General features: G+C 32.4%; 4 protein-coding genes across 4 annotated transcripts; 3 read left to right on the top strand and 1 right to left on the bottom strand.

Moving 5' to 3' along the window:
• The first annotated feature begins 217 nt into the window (after positions 1-217).
• LOC107898641 (serine/threonine protein phosphatase 2A 57 kDa regulatory subunit B' theta isoform) lies at positions 218-6282 on the top strand. Its single transcript, XM_041091047.1, is given in 6 exon segments — positions 218-469; positions 989-2247; positions 4675-5029; positions 5445-5650; positions 5798-5875; positions 5877-6282. Coding segments are annotated over 5 exon segments (1956 nt in total). The 5' UTR covers positions 218-469; positions 989-1044; the 3' UTR covers positions 5991-6282.
• Positions 6283-7185: 903 nt separating this feature from the next.
• On the bottom strand, positions 7186-8478 carry LOC107898027 (stemmadenine O-acetyltransferase). The gene has a single exon (XM_016823586.1). The coding sequence runs from the start codon at positions 8476-8478 to the stop codon at positions 7186-7188; it is 1293 nt and encodes a 430-aa protein (XP_016679075.1).
• Positions 8479-12851: 4373 nt separating this feature from the next.
• On the top strand, positions 12852-17409 carry LOC107898643 (protein HHL1, chloroplastic). The gene is made up of 5 exons (XM_016824154.2): positions 12852-13283; positions 14546-14683; positions 15750-15836; positions 16604-16651; positions 17269-17409. The coding sequence occupies exons 1-5, from the start codon at positions 12984-12986 to the stop codon at positions 17407-17409; spliced, it is 714 nt and encodes a 237-aa protein (XP_016679643.2). The 5' UTR covers positions 12852-12983.
• An 870-nt stretch (positions 17410-18279) lies between these two features.
• Positions 18280-21396, top strand: LOC107898644 (small heat shock protein, chloroplastic). The gene is made up of 2 exons (XM_016824155.2): positions 18280-20517; positions 20876-21396. Exons 1-2 carry the CDS (start codon positions 20280-20282, stop codon positions 21361-21363), a joined length of 726 nt encoding a protein of 241 aa, XP_016679644.2. The 5' UTR covers positions 18280-20279; the 3' UTR covers positions 21364-21396.
• The last annotated feature ends 480 nt before the right edge of the window (positions 21397-21876 follow it).

The following is a 21876-nucleotide window of genomic DNA, read 5'->3' as shown; positions in this document are numbered from 1 at the left end:
CAAATTCAAAGACAAAAAAATGATTTAATTATCAAGTTTAAGTGTCAAAATAGAAAAAAAAATACAGGCATCAAAGTAAACCTAGTTACTAAATTTAGGGACAAAAATTATATTATACCATTTTAAATTTATTTTAACCAAAAAAAAGAAAAAGAAATTGTCCTAACGACGTCGTTGCCACACACCGGGTTTGTTGATTTTTCTGGTTCCTATTTTGGATTTGAAACTTTTGACCATGAAGAAAGAACTAAGTCCGTCCCAGAAAAAAAAAGAAGTGTTGAAAAAAATTGACAAAAAAAAAGCACACACACACACACACACACACACACAAAACCAGAGATTTAACTATTCATCGAAGAAAAAAATATGACTGAAAAAATTATTTAAATAAAGAAGAAGAAAAAAACCATAGTCAACAAACAACAACGAGCAAGCCAAGATGGAAAGTTTTTGAAAATTGCTTCTCTCTGTAAGTGTTTCAGCAGCCCATCTTTTTATCACTTTCTAAATTTTTTTTTAATTTCTAAATTTTTAACTCTGGTTTTTATTGCATTTTTTCCCTTTAATTCGTGTTAAGGAGAAACGGGAATCTCGATTATTTACTGAAATTTACTTAATTTCTTTGTTTTTTTTTTCAACTTTTTTTGTTCTTTTTTGTGTGGCTGATCTTTTTCTTTTTCTTTTGGTTTGAGTGAGTTTACGATTCTGGGTTTTGCCTTTTAGGCTTAATAGTTTGAAATATTTGCAATTGGGTACTGTTTTTTAGAGAAATTTGCTGGTTGATTTTCAGATAAGAGGCTTGAAGTTGAATAGGGGTTTATTTATGAAATTTTGTAGTTTAGATTATTTTCTCTCGTTTTAGTAGTTTGAATTTTCGTTGTTCTGAGGGTATTTTGTTCCATTTTTTAATTTTTTTGTTCGGGTTTTATTTTTCGAAGGAGAGTTTTGTTTATTGATGGATTGCTGATAGTTATTAGAATATTTCTAGGTGTTTTCGGCTTAATTTTTCGGATTCGGCATTGTGGGATTGAAGGGGAGTGAATCATGCTCAAACAGATTCTAAGTAAGCTTCCTCGGAAATCGTCAAAATCTGCTAATAATCGCGAACACGGTGGACACCATAATGCTTATTATTCTAGTGTTTCGGGTGGTGGTTCAAGGACCAGTGATTTCGGGACTGGTAAGTCTGCAAATTTGAGTGTTTCATCTTTCGCCGTATCTAGTCCTACGACAGATGTTGGATGGAAAAGTGCGGATTTAAAGCAGAATGGGAACCATATGTTGTCTTCTTACGAAGCAATGCCTGCTTTCAAAGATGTCCCGGCTTCTGAGAGACAGAACTTATTTGTAAAGAAGCTTAACTTGTGTTGCGTCATATTTGATTTCACCGATCCAACAAAGAACCTCAAAGAAAAAGAGATAAAACGGCAGACATTATTAGAGCTTGTAGAGTATGTGACTTCCGCGAATGGGAAATTTTCAGATGTTGTGTTACAAGAAATTGTTAAAATGGTTTCGGCGAACTTGTTTAGGAGCTTTAATCCGCAACCACGTGAGAATAAAGTCATAGAAGGTGTCGATTTAGAAGAGGAAGAACCTTCAATGGATCCTGCTTGGCCACACTTGCAAATTGTTTATGAGTTTCTTTTGAGGTTTATAGCTTCACCCGAGACCGATGCAAAATTAGCCAAAAGATATGTCGATCAACCCTTCATCTTGAAATTACTTGACTTGTTTGATTCTGAAGATCCTAGAGAAAGAGAATATTTGAAAACAATTCTTCATCGCATCTACGGCAAATTCATGGTTCATCGACCATTCATTCGGAAAGCTATAAACAACATTTTTTTCCGTTTTATTTTTGAGACCGAGAAACACAACGGAATTGCTGAACTTTTGGAAATTTTGGGCAGTATTATTAATGGGTTTGCGTTGCCACTAAAAGAAGAACATAAAGTATTCCTTGTTCGGGCGTTGATTCCGTTGCATAAACCGAAATGTTTAGCCATGTATCATCAGCAGTTATCTTACTGTATTACGCAGTTTGTCGAGAAAGACTGCAAGCTTGCCGATACTGTTATTAGGGGGTTATTAAAGTACTGGCCTATCACTAATAGTTCGAAGGAAGTCATGTTCCTAAATGAATTGGAAGAAGTTTTAGAAGCAACTCAGCCACCCGAGTTTCAACGCTGCATGATGCCATTATTTCGCCAAATTGCTCGATGTTTGAACAGTCTGCACTTTCAGGTGAGAAAATTATGCAAATTACGTATATTTTATGCATCTTTTAATTCGAAATGGATGATGCTTTATATCTGTTTATTTTGTATCTCAACTTGGAGACCTTATTGTCTTTACTCAAATATTGAATGCCTGATATATGCCTGATCCCCCCCCCCTCCACGGGTCAATGTCTTGTCCTTCATTATCACAACATTTTCCGAGATTATTTGAGCTCATCAAGCAAGGTAGTTTGTACTACCAGTGAGAATACTATTTTTGTCCTGGTACGTGCCAGCAGTGGTGTGTTTCATTTTACTGTTTCAGGTTTATTGATATTCTTAAATATTTTTTACATATATATATCTATTGTTTGATTTTTAGTTTCTAAATGAATTATATGTTATATATACATGCAAATAAAAAATTGTACTATCTGGTACATGCCGGTACAAGTTGGTATATGGGTTGCAACACACTGTAATATTAACCAAAACAGAATCTAGAGTATTTGGTACTGGTTGAGGACTGAAACGGTACCGTCTACCATGTCATCAAGTTGTGCAGAAGGCTGTTGGTGATTCGAATTCAAGTCCAGGGCCTGCTAAATTTTTAATATCGAAAAACTTGAGTTTCATTACTCTTTCCTTGAAATGATCTCATTGTTGTGTAAAATGTATAATAAAAGGTAGGTAAAGAAAATGTTATAGGACAATACGAGCCGATTGATTTTGCGGTCAGTTTAAGTGGTGGTTTGAATTTGTCTAATGATGTTAGAACAGCTTGAAGTTGACTATTTCATCTTCATTGCAATTTGTACGTATAGTGTCATTCCCTTTGGTGGTGTTTAGATTAGAACCTGATTGCAGAGTCGGGAAATGGTTGAGCAGTTGCCAAAATGGGATTGGCTAATATCAAGGCCCTACGAAATGTTATTTTCTAGAGGTTCCACTGGTGAAATTAACAAATAGGTGTACTGTTATGAACAGGAATAGCTCGGGAAGTTTAAAATGTCGATAACTGAAACACCTTTTCCTTGGGAAATTATTTTGTAGTTAGGCGGTATTCTTGGTCTTATTTTCATGTTGATTGTTATGATAAAGGCAGGGTAGAGCTATGTTGCTCGGACTTGGGTGTGAATGTGGGATATGAGAATGTCCTATATGGGTTTGTTTATGTTATTTTTTCCCTCTAATGGTCATATATATACCCATGTCCGAATATGCTTCAGGTACGGGTGTCCGACACATATTCTTCTAGAGAAATGGGTGTCTGACACATACTGTATTTTATAACATTTCAATATCCAGAAATTCGTTTGCCAGGTAAATTCGAAACAAGATTACCCTCCGAAGTGGTGTTTTTGAATTCATTAACATTCTATCAGTAGTAATTTAGCATTCATCTTCATTCGTGTAAGAGTCCTTTATTTATGTTGTTTCGATACTTTATTTTAGTTATCTTAGTCCGACACATAAATTTCTTGCTAATAACTGCTATGTTACTCAGACTCCGGTGTAAGTGTCAGATATGATTGTGCTCGATTAGGGTATATATCCCATACACAGGTTTGAGATGTGCCAGTCATAGATACTTCAAGAAAAATAAAGTCGGAATAACATAGAATAACTTTAGGGACAAAGCTAGAGGGGAATGAAAATTGCCCCTTTAGTCCCTTGAGTATTTGCAAGTTTTAAGTTAATTTAATGGTAAAATTGTATTTTGGCCTCTATTAAATTTTAAAATTCAATTATGCTCTTTCCAAAAACAAAAGGTTTATAGTTTAATCCCTTGAAAATTGTAAAATATTACATTAATACAATGACGAAATTATATTTTTAACCCTCTAAAAAATTTATAATTCAAATTCGGCCCCTAAAAAAATTCTAGCTTCTCCCCTGAATAGCTTCATGGTGATACACATTTTCTTTTCATTTTGATTAGGAATGGATGTAAAAACAACGATAAAATCTGGAGATTTTGCTGATAAGTTCTGGATTCTTCTTTCTGTTTGGTGATATTGTATATTTTGAGCATACTTTCATTGAAAAAACTCTCCATGTTGAGCATGCACTCTGCTGGAAATCGTTCCTTGATTCTGTATGATGTCGTATGAATTTTACTTCATTTCACTTATGAATTCATTTTTATGTTGTTTGATCGTTCTCATGTATATCCGGACATGTATACTATGATATGATCTTCTTAGGATCCTTGTCTGATACTTATATCCGAATTTGAGTAACTTAGGGTCAAGGTTGTTTAAACCGGACCGGCCGGTACCCAGAGAGGGGCATTGAACCGGGAATTGGTGTTGAACTGGATAGACCGGTCGGACCAGTTGAACTGGGGAATTTGATTATTGGCCCAGTTCCGAAAACCTTGCTTAGGGTTGTACCATTTTGATCATTCGTGGAACTTATAATTTTTATCCTTGTGTTTTCCTTTTCTCAGGTAGCCGAGCGGGCTTTGTTTTTGTGGAACAACGATCACATCGAGAACTTAATCATTCAAAACCGCAAAGTCATACTTCCGATCATTTTCCCGGCCTTGGAGAAAAACGCGAGAAATCACTGGAACCAAGCCGTACATAGCTTGACACTAAACGTCCGCAAAATCTTCAACGATCTTGACCCGGAGCTGTTCAAGGAATGCTTACTCAAGTTCCAGGAAGACGAATCGAAAGAAGACGAGACCGAAGCAAAACGGGAAAATACATGGAAACGCTTGGAAGAACTTGCGGAAAAGAAAGCTTTCCATAGTGAAGCAACGGTCGAGACCAGTGAATCGATGGCTAATGGCTCCTCGGGTTAGATATAGATAAAATAGATTTTACTGGTAATTTTTATGATTATATCAGATTTTATATTGGGATGAAACTAAAATATATATATTTTTCAATTTCTTGCACATTACTATATGAGATTATTCTGTATTTTAGGGTTCCAGCTTATATTAGTGAAGCTTAATAAACATTTTTGTTAATTTAAATCGGATTATTCTTGAATTTCTGTTAATTCGGTTCGATTAATTTGCAAATTGATCTTTCCTTCTATCAGGTTTGGAAATTTGCTTTTGTTCTTTTTTTTTTTCGTAGTGCATATGGAATCCTTACATCTCTAACTCGGATTCGGTTCGACTTAACTGGTTTAAAAATATTTTAATTTAAGTTTTGTTGATAAAATAAAATTTATCAATTCGATTAACTTAACTTTTTTCACTAGACCGAACAGTATTGATACTGTGGGAAAAAGGTGAGACTTCGCGGTGGTTAGTGAGGAGGACAAGGGAATCGAAACTGTTCTTGGCGTTTGCCACCATTTGTGGCGTCGTTTCGGGTGTCATTGGCTACGGTGTCATGCAACTTACCAGCTCCCGCAACCCTCAGTTGGTGGCCCAGCGGCGCCAAAACGCCTGCCCCGAATCCTTCGTAAGCACCCCACTTGACTCTTGACTTCCAACCATGGTTAATTCATCGATTCATTGAATGTTTTACATAATTTATATCATGATTCCCTGCTTGATTCGTTGAAGCATCATAAACTACGGGTTCCTACCTTTTTCTTATTATTATTAGATGATGGGGAAAGTGAACCAAGAGCGATTAGCGGAATACCTTGGGGAGCTCCAGTGGAAAGATGATCCGAGTGATCGATAGTGCAGCTGCTTTGAGGGGGGAGACATTGACTAGGACTCCTTATCAGAGAATTCAGCCTGTTCCAAAGCAAAACGCCGAAAAGAAGAAGAACAACAGCAACGACAAGGCTTAGCCATGTAGTTTGGTTGCACTAGTTAAAGCGGGTAAAAGTACTATAGAGGACCTTGTACTAAGAATAGTTTTCTGCAGTTTAGTACTAACATGCCTGTGTGGTGAACTAACTACATTGGGAAGCAACAAATATGCCCCCCAATCACGCTGCCTATGTGAACAAATTTAAAAACTTTGCATAACCAGCTTAATTAAGTAGAAAAACCTAATCGATAGTTGTTAGGATGAATCACACGTGGGAGAGATATGAAATCTTGCAAGATTTCACAGCTATATAAAACGCTTCTTTTTCAGTGATCGTATAGTAAAGTATAGTATTTCGCCTAAAGTTTAAAGTAAGTTCGTAGGCGGTATAGAGTCAAGTATCAATATCATATTCGAAGCTGTTGTTAACTAAAGAAAAGTGTTCTAGCCACTTTCTGGGATGGATGGTAGCTCTAGCCGCCGAAATTTGAGTAAATGAAGTAAGATTCTACTTTCGCGACGGTAGGTGTAGAGGAGCGATCCGTTAACTGGTCTCAGACGGGCCCTTCCCTTCACAGATTTCTTGAATAGATATCCTCTCCAATTAAGAGAATAACAGAGACCATTTGGTCAATCGACCTGATAACATTGGTCTTTTCATTAAAAACTTGAGAGGGTCTGCTCTTGAGATTAAATTGTATTTTACCATCTCTACTTAAAAAAGTGAGCAAATTAGTCTATATACATTAGGCCAAAGAGCAGATTGGTCATTCTGTTAAAAATTCTATCCATTTATACCGTTAAAAATTGGTCCCTATACATCAACATGAGGCACACGTGGCATGCCATGTGTCAATTTCTGGTTATTCCGTCAATTAAGCCAGTTTGTAATGGTACAAATGGATAAAAATTTTAATAGAAAGGATCAATTTACTCTTTGATTTAACATACATGGATTAATAAACTTAATTTTTGAGTAAAGGAGGCAAAATGCAATTTAATTCCTAATATAGGGGCCTCGATGGAACTTTTACGATTAAAGTGAGTAGCTAAGACCTTAAACAAATCCGGGTTAATGTTTTTGAAATACTGTAAGGGTTCTTTGAGTACACTGATTTATGTTTATGTTCGCTTCTTAATAATAAGGTTATTTGAAAAACATTAAGGACCAATCTGAAAATTAATATATAGTTTAGAGACCATTTTACAATAAACCTAAATTCTATGGAAAATTACGAAACAACAAAACCCCGCATTATTTCATCGTTTTCAAATGTACCCATTTCTTCTTCTTTTAAGCTAATCCAAGCTTCGATCCCATCCCCATTTATAGGATCCATGAAAACAACGAGGTTCTTAAAAGTCAACCCGGCCGAACCGACCCAAGCCGGCTTTCCCCACCCGAAATCGACTTCGTAAATTGGGAAATTACATAAACTTGTAACATTGAACGTGATCATCTCGCCTTTCATGAAGCTTTTCGTGCCCTCCTTCATAAATTCTAAGTATCGACCTGATCCATCTCGAAGTCGTTTTATGTTCTCAGCGTCAATTTTCCGTATCGATTCTCCAATTTGGTTGACGAGGTTGCGGCAATCTTGTTGGGAATTTTTGGTTGGGATTGTCATTGCGATCTGGTACAAGTTCCCAAAACTATGGTCCGGTAATGGCGGGTTGAATCGCTTACGTAAGTTCACTGCATGGACAATGGCATAGAAACGGTTGTCTTCGCCTTCGTGTGTGGCGTCTGCTTGTGTTGTAGCGATAAAACGAGTCCATATGAAAGCTGATAAAGCCGCGATGCGCGACGAGTACGTCGTGTCTCCGATGTTCGCTTTGATTTCTTGTATTTTCAAGGCGGTAAAAACAAATCTTTTCGTCACGATTTTGTCAGTCGATATGCCGCTTCTTGGTTCGAACCCTAGTGTTGTCTTTGGAGGAAAGAGTTCAGCTGATACGAATTCGGGAAATGCTATCGAACCCCGTGGATCTCCGCGACAAACAGCGGCCCAAGTTTTCAAAAATGTGAAAAAGGACAATGCGTCCGCGATTTTATGAGAAATACAAACTCCAATAGCGAACCCTCCGCAACCGAACACATTGAATTGAACCCCAAAGGGAACTTCGTCGGCATCATCGAGCACAAAAAGAAGCAACTTGTTGAGTTCATCTGGCACGGGATTGTCTAAAACATCCGAAATTTTACATTGAACTCGAGTTTCCCTGAAAGGTACTCCTTCGTCGTTACAGTTTAGGAACATGTTATCTTTAATCCGACCAGCAAGTGGATAGAAATAGGTTAAAACATCAGACAAGGATTGTTTAAGGTGGTCGATGATCTTGATTTTGTCATCAGTTTTGATATTGCCTTCGGTGATATTCAATCGATAGAATAGAATGAGAGGATTATAAACCGGAGGTGATATCTGATCAAGAAACGAGAGTCGATAACGACGAAATTGATCAGAGGTCGGGATTGATGGCTTGATAATGTCCTTGGACATTACTTCAACATTGAGCTTCATTTTTACACTGAACCAAACTTTGTGAACAAAGCACATATACTTCTTGATGAAAATCCTGTTTCATACCTATATTTATAGTGATGTTAATGAGAGAGAGAGAAAAAAGTAACACATAATAATAAAATTAACCCTTTGACCTTTTTTTTTTACGTGTCACTATTTTATCTTCTAAAATTTACATAAAAAGTTCTTCATAATTTTTGGAAATTATAATTTTTATTTTTAAAAAATAAATTATTTGTAGACGGGACATAAAGACAAAATAGAGTTACGTTGATAACGAAAGGTTGAGAGTCAATCTACTCAAATAAAAGAGTAGAGGCCAAATTGAATAAAAATATAAAAATTAAGGGATAATTTGTTATTATGCCAAAAAAATAGTTTTAAGAATTTGTATTTGATACATTTTAGGATGATTTTTTATTAAGAATTTATTTACAAAGATTTTTGAAGTTCTAAAATGATTTTTCTTCTGTTTGGAAAAATATAAATTAATATTTTGGAATTTGAAAAACAACAAAACTTTAGATGTCTCAATTTGCACAATATTTATTTTGACCATATTAGCATTTTTACAAATTATAACTACAAAATATTTTTACTCTATTTTTATGTTACTATTAATCTAAGTATTTTTATAAATCCTTTGAAAATTTTAAAGGTATAATATTAAATTTAACCCTTATTTTTTATTTATTTTATCACTTTAGCCCTTATTTTTTTTCCTAAATCACTTTTGTTATCAACAATGACATCACAACCCATGTGGTGTTTCCGTATACTTTATTGTTGACATGATTTTTTTTTAAAAATTAAACTTTATTGAAATTGTTGAATATTAAAATTAATTTTCAAGTACACATGAACTACCACACAAGTTGCCACATAAATGCTATTACAATTTTAATAGACTGATATTTTTTTTCATTTAAAAAACGTAATTTAACTAAAATTTGAAGGTTTAGGGATAAAGAGATAAAAAAAGGGACCAAAATGATAAAATAGATAAATGTTAAGGACTAAATTTATATTACACCACTAGAAACTCCAACTTGTATTTTCAAAATATTTTTATATAAAAAAATTCCATGAAAAAGTCAAAAAGCTTGTGAGAGAAGGTTAATTTTCTCACCAAACACAAATATATAGACTTAAAATTTGTGCTTTCGTGCGTGCATCAAAATTAACCTTTTGATTCTTCAATTGCGTAGCAAATTTTTATTTTCCCAGAAAATCCTTGAATTTTCTACGTTTCTTTTTCATTTTCTTGGAAAACAAGGGATCGAATTGTAGATTATTATTTTATATTTTTCTTTTCTTCAAAGAAAAGACATTGGACGCAATTGGATTATGCATTAATTGGATTAAATCGATTTAATTTTACCAATCAAATAGATTAACTTTAGTTAATTAGATTTGTTAATTCAATTTTAAAATTAATTCGATTATATATGAAAATTTATGTACGAATTGTTCGGTTTTATTCAGGTGCGAGGTTAGGAGAGAGTATGCAAGGACCCTGATCCCTCTAAAATAGAAAAATTATGCTTTAGTCTCTTTAAAATTTGAAAAAAATTATAAGTTAATGAATGATAAGTTTATTTTTGACCCCTCATAAAATGATGAATTTATAATTTAGTCCTAAAACTTGTAAAGTTATAATCTTACGATAAAAAAAGAAATTACATTTTTACTCTTATAAAAATTTATAATTTAATTTCAACACCTAAAAAATAAATTTTCCCCAATTTTATTTTATTTTTATTTTTAAATAGAAGATAAGTAATGTTTTAACCATTCTGACACTATAATGGGTTGAAAGGATTCTGTGCTGAGTATTATCGAGAGCTTGTAAGACATAGAATAAACTCAATAATTGGTCATCTAAAACCTAATAATTGGTCATCTAAAACCTAAGGCAAGGAGGTCTGCAAAGGCTTTGCCCCAAAATGGTAAAATTTATTCTAAAAGTCCCTTGAAAAATTATAAAAATATAAATTTGTCTTTTAACTCTTAAGAATTTATAAATTTGTCCCTTGATATGATCTGCCTCGTCATTTCATCTCTATCAAAGGTTGTTGTATAGTTTCATGGTGTCCAATTACCTCGTGTCATTTTTCAACTTGCCAAAGTTTGAGCTATGGAATTTGTTAAATTAATGGCTAATCCAGGGAGGTTGACAAGAGTCCCACCCCTAATATGAAAAAAATTATATTTAGGCCCCTTTATAGTTTATAAAATTTTAAATTAATAATGGTAAAATTATACTTTGACCCTCCTAAAAATGATAAAAATTTGATTTAATTCTTTAAAAAATTTTCTACCCCAATTTTTTTTTTGACTTCACCCTATATTAAACTATGTATTATATATAAATACGTATTATTTTATATTTTTTAACATTGATCTTATTATAGATTCTTATTATATTTGTTTTTTTAATACAATGCCTAAAAATAATTATAGTCCCGTCCCCAACTCTTAAATAAAAAGATAATCCGTTTCAGCACACTTCAAGCCACGTCCTCCTATCCTAGCAATAATAGCGATATCAGTCGAACTAAAATACGTATTATTTTGTTAAAAAACTAAAAAAAAAAATTATGGACCCACAATTTATTTTGTTTTATTACTAAAACTACTTCAATAATCCAATTTACAAATAAAATATTGGATTTTGAAACGCATTCGAATATTGTCAAAATCTATCTCATACACGTATTCATAAAAGAGTTTTTAAGTAAGTTAGACATATATTTTTTAACTTTAAATATCTCAATCAATGATCTTATTTCGTCACGTAATGTTAATTGTTTAAAACAAAGGGTTATAACAACATTCAATTCCTAAATTTGGTAAAAAAAATTCAATTTAGTCCTTAATTTTTTTTTGGTCCACATTTGTCCAAGAATTTGGCAACCTTTTTCCAATTTACGACATGACACTCTAATATTGTACTACATCATCACTTAAGAGTTTATAATTTTTAATTAAAAAATTGCTGAATTCATGAACTAATATGGATAAAAAAAGTTTAGGGATCAAATTGAAAAAATTCTAAATTCAAAGACTAAACCATAAGGGGATGTTTCCCACACAATCATACCAATTAGCTGGTCTACATATAGGTTATAAATAGTGATGTTCAACGGGTTAAATTACACGTACCATACATAGTCGACTAAATTTGACTTAAAATATGAATTTCAAACTTTTCTAAACTCCTTTATATTTATAAATGACTAATCAAAGCACAGTTAGGTGGTTAATTATTTCAAAGTAGTGGATAATTTTAAAAATTTAAAATACCTAATTATACCTATTTTAATTTTTAAATATTCTTTATTTTATTATAATTTTATCAATTAAGTATGTGTCACTTAATTTGTATAAATAATTGCGTGTATTTATACTTTTTTTTACTGTCGTTATATATATTGTTTTATTAAAATTTTAAACAAAATTTAACATATTTTAAAATAGCCGATTGAGTTTTAGTTCGAATGGCATAAAAATTGTTGTTAATATAGAAAGATATGGGTTCGAGGGACTATAGGTAATTTTAGACATCATGTAAAAAAGAGCAGATATTATCAGAACTTATGATGAGATTATTAAAAAAAGACATGTTTTAAAATAGTTTATTAGAATATACCATATTAATTTTGATATGCTAGGAATTACTTAATATATAAAAAATGATAAATTACACTCAAGATCATTAAACTATTAGAAAGTTCACGTTTTGGTCATTTGACTTCAAAAAGTCACAAAATATCCTTAAGCCATTTGAAATCTTTCGTTTAAGTCACTGAACTATTTGAAAGTTTTATTTAAGTCATTGGACTGTTAAGTTTCTTTTTAAGTTTGGATAGCGAGCTCCAAGCGATGATTCGACAATCTTTACAGTGTATCAGTACTCATGGATGGGTAAAAGAACATACCTTATATCCAAGTCGATTTGATAGTCAGTGTTGAAGATCGAACAATTCATGATGTTCAAAGTTGTTTCATAAAAAAACAACTGAACTGTAGAAAAGAATGAGAAGAAGAGCTTTCAATTGGTGTAGATAGTACGAACGAAGAAGGCCATACAACAACGATTTTAACAGTCTGGTGACTTAGATGAAAACTTTCGAATAATTCAATAGCCAAAACATAAATATACTAATAATTTAGTGACCTTAGGTGTAATTTCTCCTAAAATTAATATTTTCAAATGGGTCAGCCCGTTAAAAAGTTAGGGGTGGACGTTGTTAGGCTAACAATGTTAGCGGGATAAAACGCAGAGTTTCAAGAAAGAACTCTCATGCGTGCGACCCAAAATTCTTTCAACCAGTTAAACGGTGAACCGCCACGTGTCTGGCGGATATTCATTTTTATATTTTCCTCAGAAATTCTCAGAACGTGGATAAGATCCCTTCCACAAATGTAATCTCATCTCTTCTCTTCTTTTTATTTAGCATTTTACAACGAACAAAAAAGCAGTTTCATTTTCGAAAAGAATGGAGGTGGGAATGTCACTAAATGCACTTGTGAGGCTTCCTTTATCGAGTACTTCAAGAGCCCATCACGAACCTGTCGACGGGATGGTTAAACACTGGTTATTCAGCTCCAGAACGACGCCGTTGCGGTTGCCTCAGCTGACCCGGAGACGGCAACATGGAGGAGGGATGTTGGTGGTTGAAGCTAAAGGGAAGAAAGGAATGGCGGCTCGTCAATTCCAAAGGCCTCCACCTCCTCCTTTGCCTAAGATTGAAGACGATGGCAACCCTCGGTTTGTTATCTTCATACGCATGGCAAATGTTTGTTTCTTTTCCTTACTGAAAAAAGTTCAGTTTTCTATTTTTTGTGTTTTTTTTTCCTTTCATGGATTCTTGAAGTTACTGTGTTATTATGTTATTGTGTGTTAGCAAATTGACAAGCTAGACTAGATAGAACTATATAGTTGGTGCTAGGAGTGAACTAGATACTTATATTTACTTATTGAGGTTCAACTCTGTTCAATCATTATGGAGCTGAGCTCAAGCTCAAGTAGCTCGAGCTGTTGAACTGGTCGAATTTGAGTATTTAATACTTTATTTGAGTAGCTTATCAGTTTAATGCAGCTTTTTTCTATTCTACGAGTTCGAGTTTGAGCACTAATCATTGAGCTGGAAATCGAGCATGAGAGTTTAGCTTTAAACATGGAACTCGATTGAGCTTCTGTTGAGTTTCAGGCTTCGAGTTTCAAGTCAAACTTGAGCTCAAGCTTCTTATGGCTTGAGCTGTTGAACTGGTCGAATTTGAGTATACTAATACTTTATTTGTGTAGCTTATCAGCTTAGTCCAGCTTTTTTCTATGTTTAATGAGTATTGAGAAACTTCAATTTTGAACATTTAAACACGAGTTCAAGTTAAAGCACTAATAATTGAAATTGAAATCGAGCATGAGAGTTGAGCTTTAAATGTGGAACTCGATTGAGCTTCTGTTGAGTTTCAAGCTTTGATTTTCAAGTCAAACTTGAGCTCAAGCTTCTTAGGGCTTGAGCTGTTGAAGTGGTCAAATTTGAGTATACTAATACTTTATCTGAGTACGTTATCAGCTTAATCCAGCTTTTTTCTATATTTAATGAGTATTGAAAAACTTCAATGTAAACATTTAAACACTGAATTCTAGCTCCAGTACTAATAATTGAGCTTGAAATTGAGCATGAGAGTTAAGCTTTAAAAGTGGAACTCAATTGAGCTTCTGTTGAGTTTCAACTTTCAAGCTTTGAATTTCAAATCAAACTTGATCTCGAGCTTAGCTTGGGTAGAATACACCCTTAGTTGGGGCCCAATATGGTTATGGTAAAATGATATATTTTAGCTTCTATGATAGTTGTAACTTGTAAGCCAGCTTTTGGTAGCTCAAAGTTTTAAACTCAAATTCATTATGATCTGCTAATCATATTGTGCTTTGGCATTGATTTTCCCAAGTCGGGACAAAAACAATCCAACGATATTTGTCTTGATGGTATGCATTGCTTTAATCTAAATTATAGCATAGCTACATTTTTCTTGACAAGTGAGACTGTTTGTGCAGGTTAATCTTTGGTACCCACTTAGTCTTATAACTGGTGGCACCACTGCTAAAATCATGGTTGCAGCAAAGGACAATTTCCTTGGAAAATACATCTACAAAGATACAATTGCTAGAAATCTCGCAGCAGTTATTTACAGAGTAAATTCTCTCTACCCTAACATTATCTCTTAATATCATTATTTTTTCCAAGAATTGAGAGTTGTTTAGTCTTTAGCTATCATTTTTTGGTTTCATTTGGAGTACTTGCCTTCTATACATTCTTTTGCTTTTATAAGTTCGAATTTTAGATGGTTTTCTTTAGTTTTTTCGGGGCTAATGAATTTGTTCTACTTTCTACAGTACTTTATAGGAACGGAGAATGCTATTGTGTGTTGTGATCTTTAACTCTTTCAAGACAATTGCTATGCTTTTTTCGAATGTGTAGATAATGATATCCACTGTCACAAATGAAGACACTATGTTACTGCAGTATAAGTAAAGATTACTAAACTCGAGTTGAGAATGTTAGTATTAAAAAAATGTCATGGACTCATTGAACCTGAACTTACAGGTTTTTCAAAAGTTCTAATTTTGGCCCTTGTATTTGGCTACGCTGTAGGAAAAGAATTTAGTTCAGGGGCAGAGCCAGTGTGGTTGGCAGGGGCCCTGCCCCCCCTCCACAAAGGAAAAATTTCATTAAAATGGTGAAATTGTATTTTTACTATCGTAAAAATATACATCTTAATTTCGCCCTCCCCCTCCCCCCCAAAAAAAAAATATTTTTTTTCGCTTCGCTCCTAACTTAGTTTCACACCTTGATTTTAATGCTGAGCAATGAGCATTTATTACAGATTTGAAGTTTTTCTCATGTTAATGTTAATAGAATTCCAGCCAGTTTTAGCAGTAACGAATAACATGTATAAACTATGTTACTTGGATTAGGGTGTGATTGTGGAGAACAGGTATATATCTGACATGAATATATTCAATTTTTCCAAGATTTCCATTTTTATGGAGAGTCCTGGAGGATCATAATTCTATATGCATGTTTAGATATACATCAGAAATGAAAAGTGAAAACTCGAAGCACCGTAGCAGATGCATGTTTCATTTTACTTACCAAATATAACTTTCACATTTTGACTTTTTCTTAGTTAATTACTTTGCATTATTTTCAATCCAAGTTCTCAGGTTTTATTGATTACCTGCTCTTTTTTGCAAATAGGATGAGAAGGAGATACAAAAGACAGCATTTAAACAATTCCGGGTTTTGCAATCTGCTACTGAATTCAGATATGGCTACAAACTTGTTGTAATGTTCCTTTTCCCTTGTCTTATACCATATAAGATTTAGTTCAGATTTGGTTTCTCACTTTATTATCTTCAACTATGTTCATTTTTCTTTTTAAAGTTTCCATGTATTTGGAGCATCATTGGAAGGCCATATTCTCATACTCATGGATACTTGAACAAAAATGAAGAGTTGGAGTAGCATAGATTGTCAAAACTATTTGTTTGTGCCTCCTTATGATGAATATATTCATCTATGCTACTCTGACTCTTTATTTTTCTTAAGGGTAAACTATACTAGTAGTCATTCAATTGTTAGTAAATTTCTTTTTTGGTCACCCAACCATTCAATTTTGTCTGTTTTGATCACCAGCTGGCTAGTGGTGGCAGCTTTTAAAAGTGGAATAATAACAACTTTAACCCTTAACATTTATACATTATGTCAATTTAGTCTTGATTCTAAAAAATCTAACCCTCAACATTTGTAATTTGAGTGACCAAAAACGACAATTGAATAGTTGGGCGATCATTTTTTTATTTTTCATAATTAGGTGACAAAAAAAAATACTAATAATTTGGTGACTACTAGTATAGTTTACCTTTTTCTTAAAATACATATGTTCGATACCAATGTCGGACACATATCTAGACGTTGGTAGGAGGATACGACCTTCTAGAAACATGCCAAATACTTGAAAAGAATTGAACATACCCATGCCTCACACTCAAGTCCGAGTAACATAGTAATTCACTGCTTCATTTTCTTGATCGTTTGCTGAAAATGTGCAGGAAAACGGTAATGTGAAATCTGCACTTTCTACCAATGATGTTATTGAGGTAAGCATATGAATTCCTTTTGGATCTATAATTCTAACTTATCAGTCTCTGTACTATATTGTATCATAATGATACTCCATGTAGGTGGCAGCCTATCCATGACCGGTTCAGGCTGTGGCTTGATTTGTTTTGTCCTCTTACCCAAACCGGTCTGAGAGCTTGTTTAACTGTCAAACAAGAATTAAATATTTGAAAATATTTATATATTTTATAATTAAATGTTCATGTCTGACATTCATATCCAATGCTTATCAGTCATGGATGTGGAGGGTGAAAGTATTATGGAGGCTCTTATACTAAAAATCGGATTGCACTTAATAATAAAAATGGCTGAAATTTTTAACAAAAATGACTAATTTTGCTCTTTGATCTAATGTATAGAGATTAATTTTCCCATTTTTGGAGTTAAGGGGACAAAATGCAATCTAGTTCGTAATACAAGGGCTTCTTAGAGATATGATTCTCCAAAGATAACTCAAACTACATGGAAATTTTGAAAATGAAAATTTAAACAATCTCGTATTAGAAACATACTAATGTCTGACACTTGCTGATTCCGAGTAAGATATCCCTTATCTACTTCTAACATATATATTTATGTTCCAAATGGAATTCAGCTTCCAACGCAAGACCAGCTTAAAACAGTCGTTGATAAAGTGAAAGACTTCTTTGGTGATGCAAAAGAGTCTTTTGGGAAGATAACATCACTAAGTTCTGCCACACCTGAATCAGAGGAAAAATCTACAGAAAAGGCCTAGTAAGTTTTCTCCATATTAGTACTTGGTATTAATCTTGCTTATGATTTCATTACCATTCTTATTGACCATGTTGTTCCGGCTCTGTTCTTTTTTTTTTTGGTGAAGTTTCCATGTTTGATATCTATGTCCAACACATTTTCAGACTATGGGTATTTAGGTGTATTCGACACGGATATATATTTATTGGGTTAAATCACTATTTCGGGTCTGAACTTGGCAACAATCTCTTTCACTAGGGCTTGAACTATTTTCTGGTCTAAGTTAGTCTTTGAACTTGGTAATTGTTCTCATATTGGAGCTTAAACTAGATAATTGTTGTTAAACTGGGGTTTGAACTCTTTTGTGTTCAAGTTAGTCCCTGAACTTTATGATTGTTCTCACATTCGGGTTTGAATAAGCAAAATGATTAGTTCCCAATGTGGGAACAATTGTTAAGTTCAGGGACTAATTTGGACAAAAAGAATTTAGGCTCTAATGTGGGAACAGTTGCCTAGTTCAGGTACTAACTTGGACTAAAAAGAGTTCAGGTCCTAATGTTGGGAACAATTGTCAAATTCAGTGATTTAACCCATATGTATTCAAAAAGTATTTTTTATGCATTTGAAAGGTCATATTCTCATACTCCTAGAATTTACTGATGTTCGAATGCGTTGGCCATTGAGTGTCGCTGCACATTGATACTTCAAAGCAAAATGAGAAGTCATAGCTATATAAATTACTAGGATATGATATTTAAAAATACCCTCCAAAGAATATTCGTATTTGACATCCACACTTTAATTTTTTATGGAATCTTTGTTATTATATCTTGCACTTGATTCATTTAGGGGTTTGAATATTTTTTATCGAACTTTTTATTTTCATTTACTAGGGTTGAAGGTTGAGGAAAAGCTAGCCATTGGATTTGGAGGCTTCATGTTTCAAAGCAAAAGTGATATTTAACACTCAAAATTTCTGCTCCAAAGTTTTGTTCATGGTTTTATATATGCTGTTTTTTATGGTGCACAATTCTTAACTTCAGAAGTGCCCAATAGTTTATTTTGCACATATTTTATGTATTTGTAGTGAATTACCACTATATATGGAATGAAATATCTAGTGGCCCATGCAAAACATTACATTGTGAGATGTTCTTCTTTAGGAGATCCATACCCAATTTACAACACATTACATTCAAAAATTTTAAATTCAAATTTTATTTTTATTTTTGAAATTTTTCAATAGAATTAAAATGTTAATATAAATTTTGAATTAATAGAATTAAATTATTATATGATAATCAAGTACAAAGATGTCTAAATTTATGAGTTGGTTTGGGTCAAGTTTTGTTAAAATTTTAAGCTTGCTTAGTCTGGAAAATGTCTTTAAAATTTTGTTCATTCCTAGTCCAGATAAAAAGTTAAAATTCGGGTCTGGTTTGTTCCATTGGGACTATTATTTTTATATTATTTTTTATAAAAAATTTAAAAATATAATATATCAAAAATGCTAAAAATATTAAAATAAATTTTTTTTAACAAATTAAGAATAAATTTTAAAAAATACTTATATTTAAATAACATTAAGATAAGCGTAACTTGACCAGTAAACGTCTTTAAAATAGTAACAAAATTAATTATAAAATAAAATATATACAATATCCAAATAAAAACACAACGAATGTTTGCAAAACAGTGAAAAAAATAAGAAAATAGTAGTAAAACAACAAGAAAACAACAAGAAAATAGTAGATCTTTTATCTTTTTGCTAATTCGGCCTGGCTCTAGTAAAAAAACATTACCTGAGGTTCGATCTATTTTTAAATAGGTCATATATTTTTGTCCAAATTTATTTTTCGAGTCTAAATTCTTATTCAAATTCTCTCCCTTTTTAAATAGGCCTTTAGATTGGGTTAGATGCCCAATCAATAAACAAATATAGGGCTTCTTCTGTAGTGCTTAAAAAAAGCACTTCTAGCTCCAAAAATACTTTTGAAAGAAAAACTTTGCTAAACACGTTGATTTTGGCTTAAATTTTTAGCTTTTTAAAATTGCTTTTCAAAAGCATTTCTGAAGAGCAGAAACTAAAATTTTTAGCTTTTCCTCTCCCAAAAACATTTTTAGTGCTTAATTACTTTTTCACCCCTCCAATAACATAGTACTTTCACTTTTTTCTTTTTGTTGCTTAATTACAAATATGTTAAAATTATTAATTAAAAATAAAAAATATTTTTTAAAATACTAATTACAAATATTTAATGGTTATATTTAAATATTTAAAATATAGTTTATATATTCTAATTAAATTTTATAAATAATTAATATTTATTGCTTAAAAATATTTAAATCTATATTTTATATATTAAAATATTAACAAGTTATAATAATTTTTTTTATATTCTTACTAAAATATAATAATATTAACTAATTTAAATATTATCTAAATACATATTTGTTACTTAATAATAACATGTCTAATATAGACATTTTATTTCTTCAAAATACTTTTTAACAACAATGCTAAATACTTAAATTTTAAACCAAACTTTTTAAAAACACTTTTCAAAAACATTTTTCCAGAACACTTTTGAAATCCATTTATTGGCTTCAATATAATTAAAAATTAAGAAAAATATATTTTCATAAAAAAGTTCTGGACATACTCTCCCTTTGATAATAACCAGTGAAAACCTTATCCAACATGCGATTTCTGGAGAAATCTAGAAATATGAAACCCATTCCACCCTCCAAATCCTTCTCCAGAAATTTCCACTCTTCTCTTTAAAAATGGATTGAAATTCTGATCGAACCTCAAATTTTCTCGCGTAATTTCTCCTCCAACCAAACAAAGCCCAAAAGAGAAAGTAAAACAGCGACACTTTCCAAGTGAAAATGGCTCAAGCTTTTTCAAATCTAAGCGTCTCTATCCCTTTTCCTTCATCTAATAGAGCCAGCAGCAATGCTTGTCGTCTTCTTCCCCGGATATGTTTCGGTTGTAAGAGAAACAGCATCACGGCCATGGCGGCAGCGGGGGAGGGCAGAGACAACCTTGATCACTTGCAGAGAGTTACTAAAGAAGATCGTAGCTCCCAATATAACAGGAAAAGGGTTGGCCCTGTTGCACCAGTAGGTATGTTAGCTCTGAGTTTTGATTTAAAATTAAACAAAAAAGTCATGAAAAATCAAACTCAATTTCACTGCTTGAGTTTTTCGAAATTATTTGTTTGTATAATTATTTTAAATATTTTTTAATTTTTTTAAAATAAAATATTTATTTTAATATAATAAAAATAAAAACTAATTAAAAATCATATAAAAAATTGATTTTAGGTTTGAGTTTCCCCAATTGAAAGTAGTAATTTATTTTATTAAACTATTGATATATTTTTATTATTAATTTATTTTTTATTAAAATTAAGAATTTTTAATACTAATTTATGAGCACTAATTCATTTTACTGATTTTTTTTTCTTATAATACAAAATCAGGCTTATGGGACAGGTTCCCAACAGCAAGAACAGTACAACAAATGATGGAAACAATGGAGAGAATAATGGAAGACCCTTTCGCATACTCCGGCACTTGGCCATCGCCATTACCGACCGAAACCGACGGCTATAGCCGAGGCCGAACACCGTGGGAGATCAAAGAAGGAGACGGTGAGTACAAAATGCGGTTCGACATGCCGGGGATGACCAGAGACGACGTTAAAGTTTGGGTCGAAGATAAAATGTTGGTCGTAAAAGCCGAGAAAAAGTTGAATAAGAAGAACGCTAATGGCGGAATTGGCCGTGGCGGCGAATACGAAGATGATGAATGGTCCGCAAAAAGCTATGGGAAATATAGTAGTAGGATTGCATTGCCTGAAAATGTTGTGTTTGAGAAAATTACAGCTGAGGTAAAAGATGGGGTCCTGTATATAAATATCCCAAAAGGTGATAATAACGGTAGGGTTTTGGATATTAATGTAGAATGATTTTATAAATATAATTTTCCACAATTAGATTTATTTTGGTATTTATTTTTTATTTTTGTACTTAAATTTAATAATTAAAAACTTAATTTTCAAATTATGGCATTTAAAAATTAAAAAAATTATATAAATTTTCAGGTGATAATATGGTTTAATCTCGGAATATCATATTTAATATTTTAATAACTAAATTGACGATTAAATAGGTCAAACTATCGATTTTTAATTTAATTAGTTTGATCGTTGGACCAATAATAGTTAAATAAATAATTAAAATTCATTAAAGATAAAAAAATTTATTAAATCAATTTAATTTGTTCGATTGTTGATTTTTGTCTCGATTTTTTTTATTTTTATCAACTTCAAGTAGTTTATGAGGTAATTGGTTCAACTCCTTTATTTGGATTGTTATATCGATTAATTCTCGATTTGTCTAATCCGATCTTGTTTCAATAACACCGGTCAAATAATTAAATCTTAACAGAATTCTAGTTTATGGACCAAAAGGGACATGAA

The sequence above is a fragment of the Gossypium hirsutum genome, chromosome D04, assembly GCF_007990345.1.
Source record: "Gossypium hirsutum isolate 1008001.06 chromosome D04, Gossypium_hirsutum_v2.1, whole genome shotgun sequence".
Lineage (NCBI taxonomy): Eukaryota > Viridiplantae > Streptophyta > Magnoliopsida > Malvales > Malvaceae > Gossypium > Gossypium hirsutum.
The sequence above is the reverse complement of the archived record's forward strand: the minus strand, read 5'-3'. Positions and strand labels throughout refer to the sequence as shown.

What these genes read in the sequence shown, in the direction of transcription:
- LOC107898027 (XM_016823586.1), bottom strand. Translation starts at nt 8,478, where the DNA reads ATGAAGCTCAATGTTGAAGTAATGTCCAAGGACATTATCAAGCCATCA.
- LOC107898643 (XM_016824154.2), top strand. Translation starts at nt 12,984, where the DNA reads ATGGAGGTGGGAATGTCACTAAATGCACTTGTGAGGCTTCCTTTATCG. An exon ending in TCGCAGCAGTTATTTACAGA is followed by an intron (nt 14,684 to 15,749) that starts GTAAATTCTCTC and finishes TTTTGCAAATAG; the next exon opens with GATGAGAAGGAGATACAAAA. An exon ending in GATATGGCTACAAACTTGTT is followed by an intron (nt 15,837 to 16,603) that starts GTAATGTTCCTT and finishes GAAAATGTGCAG; the next exon opens with GAAAACGGTAATGTGAAATC.
- LOC107898644 (XM_016824155.2), top strand. Translation starts at nt 20,280, where the DNA reads ATGGCTCAAGCTTTTTCAAATCTAAGCGTCTCTATCCCTTTTCCTTCA. An exon ending in TGGCCCTGTTGCACCAGTAG is followed by an intron (nt 20,518 to 20,875) that starts GTATGTTAGCTC and finishes ATACAAAATCAG; the next exon opens with GCTTATGGGACAGGTTCCCA.